At 42.9% G+C, this 18,771-nt stretch overlaps 1 protein-coding gene across 4 annotated transcripts in view; it reads left to right on the forward strand.

Annotated features, from left to right (window-relative positions):
• The first annotated feature begins 3,056 nt into the window (after nt 1-3,056).
• Nucleotides 3,057-18,771, forward strand: part of ARFGEF3 (ARFGEF family member 3) — a 175,425-nt gene continuing 159,710 nt past the window's right edge. For all 4 annotated transcript variants that reach the window (XM_055324697.1, XM_055324698.1, XM_055324700.1 and 1 more), the window contains exons 1-2: nt 3,057-3,195; nt 10,893-10,944. In XM_055324697.1, coding sequence (XP_055180672.1) covers nt 3,111-3,195; nt 10,893-10,944 — 137 coding nt within the window. In that variant the 5' untranslated portion in view covers nt 3,057-3,110. The remainder of the gene's footprint in view (nt 3,196-10,892; nt 10,945-18,771) is intronic.

An 18,771-nucleotide genomic window follows, 5' to 3' on the forward strand; every position in this document is an offset into this window, starting at 1 on the left:
TCTCTGTGACTATCATAAATAAATAAAAATTTTAAAAAAAAGTAACTCTATACTGTGTAACAGTAAGTATTGTTTTATAAATAAAAATTTTGTTGCAGGGGCCCTGCTGGCTCAGTTGGTAAAAAATGTACTCTTGAGGTGATCCCTGGGTGGCGCAGTGGTTTGGCACCGGTCTTTGGCCCAGGGCGTGATCCTGGAGACCCGGGATCGAGTCCCACGTCGGGCTCCCGGTGCATGGAACCTGCTTCTCCCTCTGCCTGTGTCTCTGCCTCTCTCTCTCTCTCTCTCTCTCTCTGTGACTGTCATAAATAAATTTTAAAAAAATTTAAAATGTACTCTTGATATCCTGGTTATGAGTTCCAGCCCCACTGTTGGGCATGGGGATTACTCCAAAAAATCTTTTGTTTCAGTTTTTTAATCTACCAATATATGTATTTCTGGGTACACTGGGTAGTGATGTAAATGGTATTTACCGAGTCAATGTTTTAAAAAAGTGTTTTGACTATTCTGCTCTTAATCTCCTTCATAGCTAACATTTTGAGTGGGTTGTTTAAACATGTATCTCTACCTGCTCTTAATCTACTGCAACCAGGCTCTGCCTTCATTATCTTCAAACTCCATTTGATCTGTTTGCCATTGTGAAAGGAAAAATGTTTATTTTCCTATGTGTTCATGTGTGTTTTTAAAAACTTGTATGTACATCCGCATCAAATATTTAAATAATAAAACTGGGATCGGTGCCTGGATGTATGCAGTAGCATTTTACAACTTTCTACTTCACTCAACTAAGTAGTAGCAACAACTCTTTATGTCATTCAATATTCCTATCCTACATTATTCTTAAAGGCTATGTAGTATGCTGCTTTATGGATACATATGTCATGGGTTATTTGTCCATTTTTCTACTGTTGGACATATAATTTTTAATTTTTTAAAAATTATTGAACAGCACATTGAAATCCTTATAGAAAAATTTTTACCCACTTCTACAATCACTTGCTTAGGATGAATTCCTAAAAGCAGGATTGCTGAATTGTAGCCATATCTATGCTGTATAAACATCCAGAAACCCTCCAGAATTACCCTTCCACCAACACCCACAATGTGAGAAGGTCCAGTTGGCCAGCCAGCTCTTAGCCAATTTGATTGATTTTTTTAAAAATCCCATTTTATGTTTGTGCTCTTTTGATAAGTAGGTGGTTGAACATTTCTCATAGGTCATAAATTATTTGTATTTCTTTGTGGATTGACTTCATAATCATTGTCCTTTTTTTTAGTGTGCAAATGCATCTGTTGTTTAATACTCTGTAAAAGCTTTTTTACAAGGCTATTTAAATTTTATATCTCTGAAATTAGTATTTTCTAGTTTGTAGCATAAATTTGTTTTTAATCATAAAGTAATAATAAATACTCTTTAAAAGAGTAAGGGGACCCCCAACTTCCTCCCTGGCATCCTGCTCTTCCCATTCCATCCACTGCCTTCTGCAACCTTTGCCAAACCCCAGGCTTCAATCAATAACTCTCAAGACCTGGAGGCTTTCAAATCCTCATTTTTATCACACAACACTGTTCTGGGTCCCTGCCCATAAGTGAAACACCCTGTGGGTATCTCATTGTGATTTTCCACCTGAATATGTTCAAAACTGAACATGTATCCTCCTCAGATTCCAAACTGTCCCCTTCTCGTTAACTTGGAAGATGGGGCCACCGTCTCCCAAAGGAGGAACCATCCCAGATGCTAACCATCCTCCTGCTCGGACTCCTTAAATACCTCTTGCTATATTTCCCTCCATTCCTTTCCACCTACTGTTGGTTTAACTCATTTCTAGATTACTGAAGAATCTTTTTACTGTTTTCCCAGCTGCCAGTTACTCCCTTGCATTTTTTTTTTCGCTATCACTCCAGTGACGTTTCTAAAGAAAAACGAATATGCTTCAAAACCCTCCTTAGCTCCTAGTCAGGGAAACAACAGGGAAACAATGAGATGCCAAATGAGATTCCTGATTTCCTTCTCCCTCTTTGCTTCAACGACCACCCCAGGGACGCCGAGTTCCCGGCGCACAGCGCGCTCTCGGGACCTGAGGCCCGGCTGAGGCTGCCTTCCTCCCCCATCGGGCCACCCCCCGAGGGTCTCCCAAGTTCAGCCTGAGGGTTCTTCGTTGGGGAAGTTCTTCCTGTCCGCCCTCGCACCCCCACCAGACTTAGGTAGCTGCGTGGGGCCCTGCGCGCCCTTCCCTTTCTTTCCCCAGAGGATAACGATGTAGGGCAAGAGAGGAAGGAAAGGGGGGGGGAGCGGTCCAAGAGAGATTTTTTTTTTAAAGGGGTTTGGATTCAGGAGTGTGTTTCCAGGCTAACTCTTGGAGGCGTGGGAAGTAACTTGGCCTCCCCGGGCCTGGCTGCCTCGCGTGCACAGTGGGGCTGGTAGCCGCCGCCCCCGGCCTCCTCCGCGACCGTGCGGGGCGCGGGGGGCAGAGGCACGGTTTGCGCGCCCGCAGCACCCGAGCCCGTCACCGACAGCGGCCGCGAAGGGCGGGCGGCCGAAGAGTGCGCGCAGGACAGCCCCGTGCCCCGAAGCTAGGGCGCCGCGCGCCGCGCAGGGGGCTCCGCGAACCCGGCGGCGCCCCCACCCCGGGCGCACGCGATCGCGGGTCGCGGAACCGACCGGGTGGGGAACCGGGTGGGAATCCGGGTGGGGCGGGGAAGCGGCTAGGCCGCGCCCCGCCGACGCCCGGCCGGCGGGCCAGCCCCGGGCATCCGCTGCCACCTGCCCGCGCAGCCTCGAGGCCCGGCGGCCTGCGGCGGCGGCGGGTCGCGGCCGCGGCCTCCGCCCCCGGCTCCAGCGCTCCGCGGCGCGCGCCCAGCGCACCTGACCCCGGCGGGCGGGGCGGCGGGCGGGGCGGGGCGGCGGGGCTGACGTGGCCCGCGGCATGGAGCGGGCGTGATTCATCAGCCGCCGCGCGGGGCCGCGGGGGGGACGAGCGCAGCGGCCGCCTGGGCGCCGGGGGCCAGGCGGTGGCGGCGGCGACAGCGGCGGTGGCAGCGGCGGCGTCCCCGGCCGGGCCTCGCGCGCGCCTCTCGCTGTCGGTGGCCGAGCCCCTGCGGAGGGCAAGATGGAAGAGATCCTGAGGAAGCTGCAGAAGGAGGCGTCCGGGAGCAAGTACAAAGCCATCAAGGAGAGCTGCACCTGGGCCCTGGGTAAGCGCGGGGCGCGGGGCGCGGGGCGCGGGCACCTGCCTGCGGTCGGGCCCCGGGGCCCTGGTGGCCGCCGCCGGAGGGCCGCGCGGGCGGGGGCTGAGCCGGCCCCGATGCGGGGGGCCGCGGCCGAGCTTCTGCCGTGGCGCCTTCCGCGCGATTGCGAGAGTTGCCCCGGCCAGTTGATGTGGGGTATGGGAATTTGGGATCGGGCGTTCACCTCCGTCCGCCTCCCCCCTGGCCTCTGCCTTCTCCCAGACCGTAACGGGGACCGCCGTCCTCCTAGGCAGGAGGCCCCTTTTCCCAGAGCCCCAGCCAGGCGGACGACGGTCACCCATCTCCGAGTTAGGACCACAGCCGGTGCGGATCCAGGGGCCCGATTCCAAGCGCCTGTGGCGAAAAGGGAAGTTGAACCATCCTCCCGGATCTCGAAACGTTGGCGCCTGTGACGAGGAAGGAATGGCTTCTTTAATTTGATTTTCCGGATAGAGGCCAGCTTGTTAAGTATTAGCTCCCGTGGTGATTGTACAGGAGACATCACGTACGGGTGGGATTGCGTTACCTCTGCAATTCTGCTGTGGTGTGCCCTTCAGACAGGTGGGATTTTACATTTGTGAGCTGTGCAAGTATTGAAATAAGTTCCAGGTGGCACATTTGTGTTCCCCACCAGACTCAGGTTTGCAGAACTCCACCTACAAGAAGACTGAAAGACATTCATTCCAATTTGGCACGGATTTGAGCGATCAGAATGGTCTGAATGGGAATGCAGAGGGACCAGGAGCATACTTGGGGTGATCAAAACAAGGAAAGGTGGAGGAGAAACCAAGACAGCTCTATGTCCCCCCCCCCTCCGCCCGCCGCCCTGGCCCAAGCCTGCTTGCCATTCCTCAGTTGCCATTCAATTACAAAATAAAATTAAATCTCTTTCTCTCATAATCAGAAAGCAATCAGTGCTTGTTATGACACTGCTGTGCTACAACCTGAGAAAGCAATGTGCCATTTGCAGGTTTTTTTACTGTATGTAGAATCCGATGGTGTTTCAGGTGACTCTGTTAATATGTAGAAGATCAGAATTCACATATATTGGGTGTCTGTGTACAGACAATCCTAGCAACATCAATTTTCTTTGACATCTGCATATCATCACGAAATTTTCTGCCATATTTTCTAGGAAGTTTATCTTGTAGGCGGAACTTGACCATTGTTTACCATTACAGGAATCTGGACCAGATATAAATGAGCAACTAGGTTCTTAAAGCCACAGTATTGTTTTTGCATTGCCATTGTCATTCAGCAGACTGATTCAGAGCTAGATTCCTAAATGCCTCTAATGAAGAGTCACAGATGGCTGAATAACATAATAAAGCAGGGCCTGACTACGCTTTAAACATACCATCCCTGTGTTCATTATTATTTTGCTCTAAGTTACGCAGATTGAGATAACAGAGAGGAGACCAGTAATGGAGTATTTTTCATGTTTAAATTTTGGTACTTACATCTTGTTAAGTTAAACCACAGTGTGGCTGAGGTGAGATCCTGGAAGCTACATGGGAAGCCCAGAAGTGAGGAAGGTATCTGAGTGGAGCCTGGAATCCGACCTGACCCCAGAGAGTGGATGTGATTTTTGCCCCAGTGACTTGTTTTTCTGTACTTACCAAGGGGAGACAAAGTGCGTGAAATAGTTAAATAACAGTGCTTGACACTCATTGTGCAGGTTGGACTGAATAAATCAGGAAAACAGATCAATGAAGAGGGCATAAGTATGTGGTCAGGGGTGGGTTGGGGAGGAAATTGGTGTGAGTTGGTGAAGCTTTTAAAGTAGATTTGTCTTCAGGAATGGGTAAGCTGTGAATTCTTTCTCTTCTTCACTTATTTATTTAGCGCACATTTATGACGGCCTCCCTTATACTGAGCATGGGGATATAAGGATAAGTATGATGCTTCCTCCCTAGAAGGAATTTGTTAGAAGGGCATGTGGAGAGAGAAGCCAGCGGGAGCAAAGGCTATATAGTTTCCTACTCTGTTTTCCACTCCAGTTCATTTTCTACCATTTCATCTTTTTTTTTTTTAACTTTGAAACACTTCCTCCTCCTCAATCTCCATTATTTCTCTCTAGATTAAAGTGTAAATTCCTTAAAACACTCTTCACAATCTAACCCCAGGTCTTGTTTCTTATTGCCCTTCCCCCAGGGGTCCCATAAACTATAGTAAGCTGAAGCTTCCACAAACACACTGCACTGCACACTCTGCTACCTTTACTTGTGCTGCGAAGTCCCTTTCCAGACTCCTGAGGCCCAACTCACATAGGAAGCATTCCCTGAGCTCTTCAGTCGAATCCATTCCTCCCCTAGGTTCAGAAACCTGCCCTCATGACTATCTTAGAGCACCTGCTACTTTGGAGTATTTGGGCATAGTTATTCTTCTGGGGGCAGGATAATTGGGAAATATTGTATTTGGGAGACCAAACCGCCCACCTCCCCAGAACAACAACCCCTAATTTAATTTAATTTAAGCTGACCAGCAAAACAGAATTTATTCATTCTATTAACTAAATATCCCTTGTAAGGCTAGCTATGGGTTGAGTTTGGCTCAGAAATTATATACTGATCAAGGACCTTGCTCTGCATGAGTCTCCATAGCTTTAGGCTTGTGAATTATCACATTTAGACCACCTCATGAGAAAGAAGCATCAGCACACTTCAACCATCTGAGGGGAAAGGGATCATCTCTAACTGAAACCATCGTGGAAGGGAAGAGTCATTTCCACTGACCTAGTCCGTTGGAAGAGAAAGGTGTTATCTCCCATTTGGACCATCATAGGGGAGAGGGATTACCATGACATTTAGCCCATCACAGGAGAGAGGAGTTATCTCCTACTGAAACCATCATAGGAGGTCATTGCTATATGTAGGCCATCACAGAAGGGGGCATCTCCCACTTGACCCATCATCAGCTCATCTCAAGAGTGTGGAGCTCTTCCAGTCACTCCTGTCCAGTCTTTGGTTTCACTTGTTCTCTCTTGGTCCTGATGGGTCATGTGTATACCTGAACGAGTCCTCTAGCTAAGGAATAGAATGGACCCACTGGCTTAGATCTAGGCTACAAGGCTTCCTGAAATCCCTGACTCAGAAAAGGAAGGTTTCCTCAAAACAAATTTAAGATTCTGTTTCAGAAGGCTAGTCAACCAAAACAACAAGTATCGACAGTATAGACTCATGCTTCTTGAATGTAGGGACTGTCGCTTATGCTTTATTGTGGCTTCTGTATTTGTAAGAAAAGAAGCAGATGTTCAGTAAACAGATTAGCCTCTTAATGACTTGTTTGGGTTTTAAGATATATTCATCTTTTTTTTCTATTATAAAACTTATATCTGCTCATTTTAGAATACTGAAAAATATTTGGACAGTATAAAGAAAAAAACTAATGTTACCTGTAATCTCAATACCCAGAGAGAATGCTGATCACATTTTAGAGTATTTCCCTTCTGCAAAGGGTTATAGTTTCAATGGCAGAGTGTCATTTGTTTTTGTTTTTAGCTTTAGCATTTTCTTCTATGTTGTCATTGATACTTCTCTGAAAATTGGTTTTCTTAGTGGCCGCATAATTGGCAAAGAATGTATATATGTGTCTTCCCTCTATTTTGAACAATCTGGGTTGTTAGATATTTTTCTTGCCAGTGAGAAAATGGTCTGACTAGGGAATAGAAAGAATAAGGGAAGGGGTCAGCTTGAGGAAAGTAGAGACAAGAGCATTTTTCTTCAAGAAGTGGTGATCCCAGACCCACGTGAGCTGGGATGGGCCAGATGACATAGAATGTCGGAACATTAGAACGTCAAGGGACCGTGTCTTCATTTTAGAAACTTTTGGTGTCTTACATATATCAGGGACTTGTGTAAAATGGATTTGGAAAATGGAAGAGAGGAGAAAGAAAACTAGAGGCTGGAATGCCAGGTTGGGAAGGAAGAATAGTCCGTCCACCACCATCCTTCCCTCTACTTTCCCATCTGCTTTTCCTTCCAGCCAGTTTCTGTTATGTTCACACCAGGCTTCTTAAAATGTGTCTATGGTGATTGTGCCCATAGCCTCATCGTCTACTCATTCTTCAACTCACTGCCATCTGACTTCCTCCTCCATCATGCCACCAACCGTGGCTAAAGAATAAGGCACTGGACTAGACCCCAGTCCAGCAGGGCATTCTCAGCCAGGTGGAACATACCGGGTGTCTATCTTACCCTGGCCTCCAGGACCACAATTTTTATCATGCCTCCTAAGGGGTTCTGTCTCCTTTCTCCAGCACTTCTCCCTAGCCTAAATATTTGAGCTTCTCAGGAGTTAGCCCTGAGCCCTCTTCTCTTATTCTCAACCCTACTGGAGTTGACCACATCCATATCCACAGCTTCAGTTCAGTTTCTGAGAATGTGATGCCCACATGGACATCACTAGTCTGCAGCTGGGCTCGACACCCAAAGCCCGGGGCAGACACCTTCTCAGCATCTCTCCTTGAACAGGACAGGCTCATTACAGCTGCTCTGTGATTGTCCTGTGTTCTTTTTATTTCCTCTGCCTCTTGGTTAGCATTTGTAGGGTTGGGCTCTATTGAACATCCCGAGTTGAATATAAACCCCTCTGTCTGATGAAGAAAACTACAGTGATTTGGTCATTATAGTGTCAACACCTCCCCCTGGACAATAGCATCAAATTGTTGTGGGCACTGGCCCCTGCCCTGCTAGCTATGTTGATCTGAGTGGCCTTTGATCTGCTTCCTGCACGTGCATCTCAGAGCTTTCCCTTCTTGATGTCCTGTCTTGTCCTAACAGTTGACCTCAGTTCTTCCACTGCCACCCTTAGCCTTGTTGGCCACAGCATCCCTGACCCTACTGAGCCCATCTTTCTGTTTTGTGGATTGTCTTGCTTGCACCCGCTCTTTGCCCCATTGCCCCACAACAGGCTGAGATCCTATCATCAAGTTTTGGACTGTTCTTACCCTTGAGTCTCAGGGATACATATGGTGTCCATTTTTCCTTCTGATCTTTTAGCAGACAGGGAGAAATATTTCTTTTCCAATGAAAATGGTTTGCATTGACAGGTCTAGTTGACTCTAAGCAAGGAAGATGGCGTTAACACAGTTTGAGCTGAAAAAATTGGGAACAAATTGGAGCTTGTGATACTGGGATTTCTAATGAAAAATATAGACTTGGTCTTTTTCCTTGTTTCTGGCTCAGAGCCCCTAAAATCCTTGAATTTCCTAGGTGAAGAGAACCATAAAGTGTTGTTATATAAATGAGGCAACTTAAGGATGGGGACCAGTCGCTGGGAGGACCAACCCTGTGCTTAGAGAGTTGGAATTTTCAATCAGACCCCAGACCTCCCCAGAAAGAAGAAGGGATGGAGATTGAGTTCAGTCTCCAGTGGCTGATGATTTAATTAATCGTTCTTACATAATGAAGGCTCCATAAAAACCACAAAAAGGACTGGGTTCAGAGAGCTTCTGGGTTAATAAACACATGGAAATTTGGGGAGAATGGCACCCTCAGAGACATGGAAGCTCCTCTTCGCCTTTTCCATTTCCATACCTTGGCACGTGCCTCTCTTCCATCTGGCCGTTCTGGAGTTTTGTCCTCTTGTAATAAACCAGTAATGTAGTAAGTGAAATGTTTCTCTGAGTTCTGCAAACTGTTCTAGCAAATTAACTGAAACCCAAAGAGGGGATCATTAGAACCTTCAGCCTGAGCCTTTTACTAGTGGGATCTGACCCCATCTCCTAGTAGATATTGTCAGAATTGAGTTAAATTGTAGAATGGCTTAGCTGGTGTCAGAGAATTGCTTGTTCATGTAGGGACGCCTCACCCAACCACACATGCTGGAATTCCCTGCAGAACTGTTAGCACTATTGAAATAGAACAGCTTTTGAGGGGGGGAGAGAATAGTGTTTCATTATCTCTACAATTGGAGGCAGCAGTAGTTTGAATAATCCACAACAATGGGAAAGTATTGAATATCCAGGTTAGGTTAATGAGATTTAAAGGTGAGCTTCCTTACTGTAGGATTTTTTTTTTTAAGTTAAAAATCTACCATGTCAGAAATGTGTGTGATAATAATGAGATGTTGCATAAAGTGCCTTGTGAACATCAAGTGTCTCACAATTATAAATTATTATTTAAGGGTATTGAAACAGTATTTTCGAGGATATAGCTTTCTTTTCTGTATTTATTATTTTTTAATTGAAGTTTAGTTGATATACAATACTATATTAATTTCAGGTGTACAATTTAGTGTTTTGGCTATTATATACACTACAAGATACTCACAAAAAGTGTAGTTACCATCTGTCACCATGCAAAGTTATTAAAATATTATTGATGATATTCCCTATGCTATACTTTTCATCCTGTGACTTATTTATTTTATAACTGGAAGTTTGTACCTCTTCATCTCCTTCATCTATTTCGTCCATCTCATGCACCCCTCCCCTCTGGTAATCATCAGTTTATTCTCCGTGCATATTCATGAGTCTATTTTTGTTTTTTGTTTATCCATTTGTTTTATTTACATTCCACATATAAGTGAAATTATATGATATTTGTCTTTATCTGCCTAATTTTACTTAATATAGTACCCTCTAGGTCTATCTACCCTCTCACAGATGATGAGATTTCATTCTGTTTATGGATGAGTAAAATTCCATTATATATATATTATAGCCCATCTTCTTTATCCACTCATTTATTGAGGGACACTTAGGTTGCTTTCATATCTTGGCTATTGTATATAATGCTGTGATAAACATAGGGTTGCACATATCTTTCATTTTCTGTGGGCAAATACCTGGTAGGAGTAGAATTACTGAATGGTATGGTAGTACTGTTTTTGATTTTTTGAGGACCCTCCATACCATTTTCTACAGTGGCCGCACCAAGGTACATTTCCACCAACAGCTCATGAGAATTCTCTTTTCTCACATCCTTACCAGCACTTATCTTTTTGATTTTAGCCATTCTGACAGGTATCAGGTAATATCTCATAGTGGTTTTGATTTGCATTTCCCTGATGATGAGTGAGGTCAAGCATCTTCTCATGTGTCTGTTGGCCATCTGTATGTCGTCTCTGGAAAAATGCCTATTCAGGTCCTCTGTTCATTTTTTAATTGAATTATTTGTCTGGTTGAGGTTTTTTTAAAAATTTTTTTGGTGTTGAGTTATATGAGTTCTTTATATATTTTAGATATAATCCCTTTATTAGATATGATTTGAAAATATTTTGTCTCATTCAGTAGATTGCCTTTTGTTTTTGTTGATGGTGTCCTGTGCTCTGCAAAGGTTTTTAGTTTGGTGTAGTCCTAAGAGTTTATTTTTGCTTTTGTTTCCCAAATCTTCTCTCTATTGTTATAGTAAGAATATAGCATTTTAGACAGTTGTAGCTAAATTATATTGGCATTCTGGTTCAGGTGAGAAGTTTAGCTATTCAATCTGTGTTTCTATAGGGAAATGTATCCTAATTTTTAACTCCTCCAAGGAAGTCTTTGGAGTCATGAAGGGGAAGGATTTTTAAGTACGAATGACTTGCATGCAGATAATTGAGAATTGACCAGTTTATAATTATAGGGATTTCCAGGGGAAAAAAAGAAACTAACAAGGAAATTTATCTGCAGATTCCCAGTCTATACATTATTTATTTTTAACTTTGTAATTTTCCTTCTGCAGAAACCCTGGGTGGTGTGGATACCATTGTCAAGATCCCTCCCCACTTGCTGAGGTAAGGAGACTGGAGTTATATAATGTAGTGGAAGTAAAAACCACCGTGTTTTCCTGAAGGCCCAGATAACCTCATTGGCTTATAGCATTTTACTTGCTGACCAATGGCTTTTTTATATCTAGGAACAGGATGGGAACCTGACTGCAGTGATTCCCAGGTATCTGTGGAATAAATGAAGTCAGTAACCCAAAGGAAGCAGTTGAAGAAGTAGATGAAAGATAAAACTGGTCAAGGAGAGAAATTACCAAAACCTGAGTGAGAATGTAGATAGTAGACAAGATCTTCCACGCAGACTGGGAGATGGTGCCCCTGCTGGGAAGAAGCAGTCCTACACCCTAGTGGGGGTAGGGGGTTAGATTTAAACTCTCATTGGCCCCTTGGCTGGATTCTATAGCCACATAAAACAGGCTGGAGATAATGAACCAGTTTCTCTACCTTGCTCACCCTTCCCCACCTTCCTTTATCATGAGACAAGTGCCCTGTGTGGGACATTTGGGAAGAACAAAGCTGTGGATTCTTTCTCTTCTTCACTTATTTATTTAGCACATATTTATGATGGCCTCCCTTATACTGAGCATGGGGGCATAAGGATGAGTATGATGCTTCCTCCCTAGAAGGAATGTGTTAGAAAGGCATGTGAAGGGAGAAGCCAGTGGGAGCAAAGGCTATACAGTTTCCTACTCTGTTTTCCACTTCAGTTCATTTTCTACCGTTTCATCATTTTTTTTTTTTTTTACTGTGAAACACTTCCTCCTGTGCCCATAATCACACCACCTAAGGATAACCACTAAAAACAGTTTAACAAATTTTCTTAACAGACTTTTTCTCCTACATATACATACTTTACAAATTAGTATGAATTTTATTTATGTTTGTTTCCTGCTTGTTTTTTCAGTCCACATCATATGAAGAACGTTTTCTTACATCAATATATGTTCCTCAAGTTAAAATATTGTATATTCTTCCACTATATGGTGCTGTAATGTTTATTTAGTAATATTATTAAACATTTGGATGATTCCCAATTTTTTGACATTATTAAAAATATTGAACTTACAGTCTTTTGTTGAGTATAGTTCTATACTATCAGGACATTATGATTTATTAGATGTTTTCCATCTCTACAAGGAGAATGAACAAGAATCCTGTGTTTTTTAAAAAAAATTATTGCTTCTCCTGTAGTATCTGCTACAAGCTGATATGTTGTAAGGAAATACATGTGTTAATCAAACCAAAGTACGTTTCTGTGTATAAAGCTAAATGGACAGAATGCCTGGCAACCATACTCTTGCCCAGAGGAGCGGTGTTCCAGCTGGGGTATGCATGCACACAGGAGAACATGGAGACTCTCCAAGACATGTGAAGGCATAGATGGTTTAAGGGAGATATTTCCTGGTCCCTGTTGTCTATAGGTACTCTTTCTGAAAACTGATTTTGCCACATCTCCTTTTCTGTGTTATCTGTTATAGTCCCTCTTCTCTTTGACCAAGGAAAGCACCACTATTAACCCATCCCATTCTGAATCTTACTGTGATGTGTTGTCCTGGAGTGCAAAAATCTTTTCCCACCAACAAAGGACTATGAAAATACTAGTGTTTGTGTTGGTAAAGGGGACGAATGTAATGACCAGACCACACATTTTTTTGTAAGTTAGTTTTTACTTCTTGGCTTTCAAAAAAATTGAAGGAAGACCTAATCTTTTATAAGGTAATAGACAAAAAGATAATAAGGAATACTTCATCCATGGGTATGTGAAGTAACTGAAGAGAAAAATAAATTACTTAAATTTTAAAAATAAAAAATATTTAAAAAATAAAGTAAAATTATACTTTCCAGGTTAATTATATTAACATTCTTATAAATAATACTTAATACTATTTGGATCAGTTGGGTCCATTAATAATTACACCTCAAAGTACAAGAAAATTTAACACTTTAAAGCCTTTTGGCCACCGGAAATTTTTTAAAAATTACTTTATACACGTTTTGTTACACGGAAATATAGTAGGAGAGTAATAAAGGCCTCTTAAGAGTTAAAATATATTATATTGAGAGAAAATAAAGTTGGCCAAATAGAATGGAATAACAAATTCAAGGTGAAAAGAGAAAAATGTAGCATCTTTTACTATTAAAGAAGAGTGTGCTCATATACTTTTCTGATGGATGAAGGTGGTTTTCAAATTGGTGGGATATTCAGATTTCATTAGGTACATTTAAATAAGTGATATGTTTTAATTAAAAATTGTAATATGTCCAGTATGCCAGAATCATAGCCTTTTCCATTAATTAAAATTATGACAAAGAAATGTAAATGTCAGTTTAAAATACGTGAAAAACAGAACTTTAAATTTTTTTAAGTGGCTGGTTGAGAAAAAAAGTTTGGTAACAACACTTTAAAGGCTAGTTCCTAATCCAGAGGGTTGTTGAACCTGACGGCTGGGCTTTTTGTGATTCTGGATCTGTGATAAGAGTTCTGCCTATAGTGTTAAGGGTGAGAAAGTGGCAGTGATACGAGAGGAGCCTCGTGGCCTACTAGTTAAGCACATTCATCAAAGGACAACTGATATTTTTCAACCCTTGATGTATGTACGTCCGAGGATGTCATGGGACACAGATGAGGTAGAGAAAATGCAGTGTTAATGGGACCTAAACATGGTTGGTCCTCATTTAGCCATGGCATTTAGCTTTACTTTCCTCCATGGCTTCGAGATTCACCCAGAGCCCAGTTGCCATCTTGTACAATCCATAGAAGGTGGCGGGGGGGAGGGGGGCGATGTCACCAAATATGTGGCAAGGATGCTGGATCAGGAGCTGTGGATGAATATATATTGGTGTCTTTTCATATCTTTACTACCGTTAGCAGATAATTTGGAGTGTTTATCCTAATAAAGAGCTGGTGATGTCATCCTCATGTATGTGTATTGTGTTCTCCGTATGCATTGAGGTTAATCAAACATTTTTGTACGGAGAACTAAACCATATGCATGAGACAAAACAGATGTGAGCATTGCTCTCAAAGGTTTTATATTCACAGGGAGGAGAATAAACACATATGTAGCTGAAAAACAGTGTTTTGTGGTAGCAACTGTAAATTCATGGTAGAATTTTATACATAGAAGGATACTTCAATTTGACCATGATTCACAATAGTTGGGAGGCTTTTAAAGCCTCTTTTAGGGTAGAGGGATAAGCCATAATTAGAACAAAAAAAGAGCAATTGAATCAATATTTGTCTCATTTACTAGCTCCCTTTATCGTAAGGGAAGTGATATAATGAGATACGCTGTAATGGGCTTTTCTCTCTTTGTTGTGAAGTCAGTCTTCCTTTAATCCTTTGATTCTGCTGCCAGGCACTATTAAACCCAGACAGGACTTAACTCTGTGCAGGCATCATGTTTACCAGAGCATCCTTCTATTGAGTACCTGCTCAAAAAAAAAAAAAAAAAAATCTAGTCACTGTAAATATGTGTATCCAAGAAAGAATTTGGATATGTTAATTATTTTTCTTCGATTATATTTTAATTATTTTTCTTTGATTACACTTCTTTGTAGTATATGAGAAAGAAACCAGATTCATTAGCTATGGCTTGCAATCTCCTGATTTTGTATTCAGATTTGGTTTCCATTATTTACAGATATTTTGTTGTTTCGGAAAGGGCAATAGGGAAAAATACAAATCTCAAATACGGCTGTGCTGTTTTTCTTAATTTTTTCTTTTGCCACTGATCGATTGCTTTTTAGGTTAAATATATTAACGTTCTGATAAATAATTACTCATATTGTTTTGTTCAAATGTGTACATTAGTAATGATACCTCAGATCAGAAGAAAACCAAAGCCTTGAGAGACCTGTGGTTTCAATATCTTCTGTTTTTCGTTTATCTTTGATTGCTCCGTGGACTTCTTGTACAAACTGAAGTAGACCAGATGTCACAGGAGTGATTTTAGTCACTCTAGTGACTAGATTCAGTCATGTGTAGGGCACTATAGGGGAGAATCCCACGAGAAAACATTTTAGATGAAGATAAGGAGTGGTCAGAGGCATTGCCTATTCCATGCCAGGCTTGTAGTTAGCAAACGCCCACTCTCACGGTCGGTAAGTAAGCCGCTATAGCTGCAACTACAGGAATTCATGCAGAGTGCCAGTGAGATTTTGTGCCAGCCATGGAGGAAGGTCCATGGAACCTGTCCTGTGGAATATTTCTAGGGAATTCTGTGGAATTTGTTCATAGTTATGTGAATATCATTCTACCTTCTTGCCCTAAGTCTTGCTTTTGAACTTGGCAGTAAGTTTAAGAGTCGTAACCTTGGGCAGCCCCAGTGGCTCAGCGTTTAGCGCTGCCTTCAGCTCAGGGTGTGATCCTGGAGACCCGGATGAGTCCCACATCAGGCTCCCTGCATGGGGCCTGCCTCTCCCTCTGCCTGTGTCTCTGTCCCTCCCCTCCATGTCTCTCATGCATAAATAAATAAAATCTTAAAAAAAAAAAAAAAGCCCTAACCTTCCTCCATGATGAGCCTGTCCCTTCACTGTCTTTGTTCCTCTTTTCCTTCTTAAATTTAAGGCCTTCCATATCTACACAGGGTTGAAAACCTGTGAATTAGTGGGACATCATGGTGTTCTTAAACTCAAGAAGGAGGTCATTGATAGCTCAGGCTCTCCCTTTGATTGGGGTTACCATTTCCATATCCTACTTGTTTTACAAGCAGAAAGCAACTGAGGGTGCTGACCAAATCACGTTCGCATTAATAGTCCTTGACTTCATCATTGTTAGCTGTTGTTTTTTCAGCCAAGTAATAAATAAGACCTGGATGCTACTAATCAAGAAATATTATTAGTTAATAGCATGAAATGTTTTCTGTTCTCTGACATTTTTCTCCTTGAAACTAATAGAACCCTGTTAATTACACTGGAATTTTAAAAAATGTGGCACTAAAATATTATTTATCTTGCTGAGTTTCTTCATGCCCTCTAAAATTTTTTACCCAAGGCCAGTACCTCACTCACCTCACCAGGATTCTAGCCCTGTACTCCCTGTCCCCTCAGAAAGTTCTCATGGCTGCCAGGGCCATCCCCGTTGAAGTCAAGCTTCATTCTGCCCTTCCAGATTCCACAGACTGTTTTAAGGACCTTGGTTTCTGTCCTGCTTTGAGTGGAACCTTAGTGGCACATGCCATCAGGGAAACAAGCTCTTTCCCACAATGAAGGCTGTGATTTGTTCCGGGATACTCTGTCTCACATGTACTAGTGTTTTACTGAAGGCATTTCCCAGCCCCCTCCTCCTCCTTCCTGAGCCCATCTCAGAAGTTGAAATAAAGCATGCTGTTATGAATCCTCTTCCTTCTGCATGCCAGAGCCTAGACCAACATGGCAGGTCTGCAGTGTTTGCTTAGCAATCCCAAACTCCCTTTCTGATGGGGCATTAAAACATGAGGTAGGTATTTTCTGAGCTGCTCTTTTCAAGATTGTCTACTGGGTGCCTCATTTACATACAACTCTTCCCACTTTTCATCCTTCTTATCCTTAAAGACTGAGCTGTGTTTGCTAGAAGGGATCCTTTTCTCCTTTGTGCCTTCACTATACATAAATCTCTCAGGATGCTTATCAATCAGGTTGGCAGCTGTCTAGGGCTTCCGTTCTGAGACCCTATCCTCAAAAAGGTCATATATATAAATTATTCATCTCACGGTGCTCTGTAAATGCTTGCAGGATGAAACTGATTCTCCAAACTGCACTGCATATCCCAGGGCACCTGTGCCTCATCTCCTAGATTCTTAGAAAACACAGTATTTGGAAGGATCCATGCCAGAATGAAACCTCAGCTTTGACAAGACAACTTTTTACATCTCACTGACTGATGGTGGGGGGTGGTCCCAAAGAGTAGGATTGGAAGCCCAACACCCAATCCATTGACTCAGCTAGTATAGTCTTAAATGCCTCACTCTCTACTCAACCAAAGCCCTGTATTAGATCATGGGTTGGGAGTTGGTAGTAGTTATTGGGACTCTGATTAATGTTCTTTGCCAAAGGGCATTGATGATGCAAGAATTTCAGCTCTCATCGGCGCACCTAGAAGAGGCCAGCTGCCTCCTCTGCCACATGCCCAACATGAATTTGACTTGGAGTATTTCGTTTCTAAAGAACTAAAGAAACTTCACCACCATCCTGCTCCAACCCAGGATTTGCTCCTTCTCTTAGCCCAGGTTATTTACAATAGGAGTGGTATGGACGAGATAAAACTGTCAAGGGAATCCTCGAGCTGTCTTGTTAAAAGGCAGCCATTGGCAGTGAACCTCTTGGCATTTCTCGGTGCCCCTTTGGGAACAATCCCAGACAGTACTCCAGCCACAGACCAGCTGCCTTTTGCTTACTACCTTCTCTGTGATTCTTCAGAGTCAATCTCAGCCTAATTACTTTTCTCCTGCCAGTTGCTGTTCCCAGAAAGACTCTTACAGCACTTCTTCCCATTCATCCTTGTGTGTGTCCCACACACGACTCCTGTCCCTGCTCTGGCTGAGCCTCTGCTCAGCCTTCTGCTTCATTTTACTTGGGTGGTCCACATTTTTTTTTTTTTCAGCTCAGATGCTGTCGTGTTCCTCCCTATCTTGATTGGGGGACCTACTGATCTTTCATGCAGAATGGGAGCACATTCATCAGCCTTTATGCTTTAAGAGAACCATCCATAGTAGCTCCCCATTCTTTGTATGGTTTTATTTTAATTGCTTTTCTGCTGCTATTATCTATTTCAGTGTTTCAGTTCTATGCTTTGAACCCTGGAGCAACTTCTACAGGATGTGTAACATTTTTATTTTTTAATTGAAATAAACATATTCACATCAAGTGGAAAAGACTGATTTAAAATGGATGAGAACAGCAGATATCTCAATAGTGGTTTTTGGCAGACAGTTTCAATCTCAGCATTGTTGTTTCTTGTGTCATGAAGAAGTGTTGGGCTTCCCTTGCTAGCTCCTACAGTCAAGAGGAGGAAGCAAAGGATGGTAGTGTAGAATTCCCAGGTCCTGTCTTCAGCTTGGGCTAACTGAATAGGGGCTGTTAGCATAAGTGCAGGACAGGTGTTTCTAATGAGGCTTCCACGTTATTCCAGGTGAATTGGAAACACCTGTGCTTCTCATGAATTTAAACTCATCTTGAGGTCTTATCTCTTTCTTCCCAAGTACAGCTGACCTCCCTTTGCAGAGGCAGGCAAATGTAAGTAAATATTGGCTCTGTTTATCTTTTGCTGGTTCTGCAATAGGAAGATGATAATGATTATGATGATGATAGAATAAGAGGTTTAAGACCCTTTGGCTAACCTAAGCCTGCCTCATTTACAGTTATAGGGAATTCTTTATCTCAGTGAGTCCTGAAAGGAAGGAGGGAGACTCTGTCAGCCTTGCCAGAGGTAGATAGGGGCCATTTATGTGCACAAGGACTTGCCTTGGCGTGGACCTGATTTGTTCCACCTTCCTGAGATCAGAATTGCCCTACACAGGTGAGCATAATGACATTTCCGTGTTGACCACAAAAACCCATTGGCAAGAAGAACGTGGCATGTGGAGAAGCCTCTAGCAGGGGGGGTGGGGAGGTGCTGAAATCTATGTTCAAAGTCCAGGTGCCCCAAAGATCGAATTTCTCTTTTTCCTTTTTTTGCTGCTGTGGAAGACAAAGAGTATTCCTGTCACTTTTTATATAATTTTATAAAGATTTTATTTATTTATTTGACAGAGAGAGAGCATGTGCATGAGCAGGGGTAATGGCAGGGAGAGGGATAAGGAGAAGCAAGCTCCTCACTGAGTGAGGAGCCTGATGTGGGGCTAGATCCCAAGACCC

This window comes from Nyctereutes procyonoides, unplaced genomic scaffold (assembly GCF_905146905.1).
Source record: "Nyctereutes procyonoides isolate TBG_1078 unplaced genomic scaffold, NYPRO_anot_genome, whole genome shotgun sequence".
In the NCBI taxonomy this organism is placed as follows: Eukaryota; Metazoa; Chordata; class Mammalia; order Carnivora; family Canidae; genus Nyctereutes; species Nyctereutes procyonoides.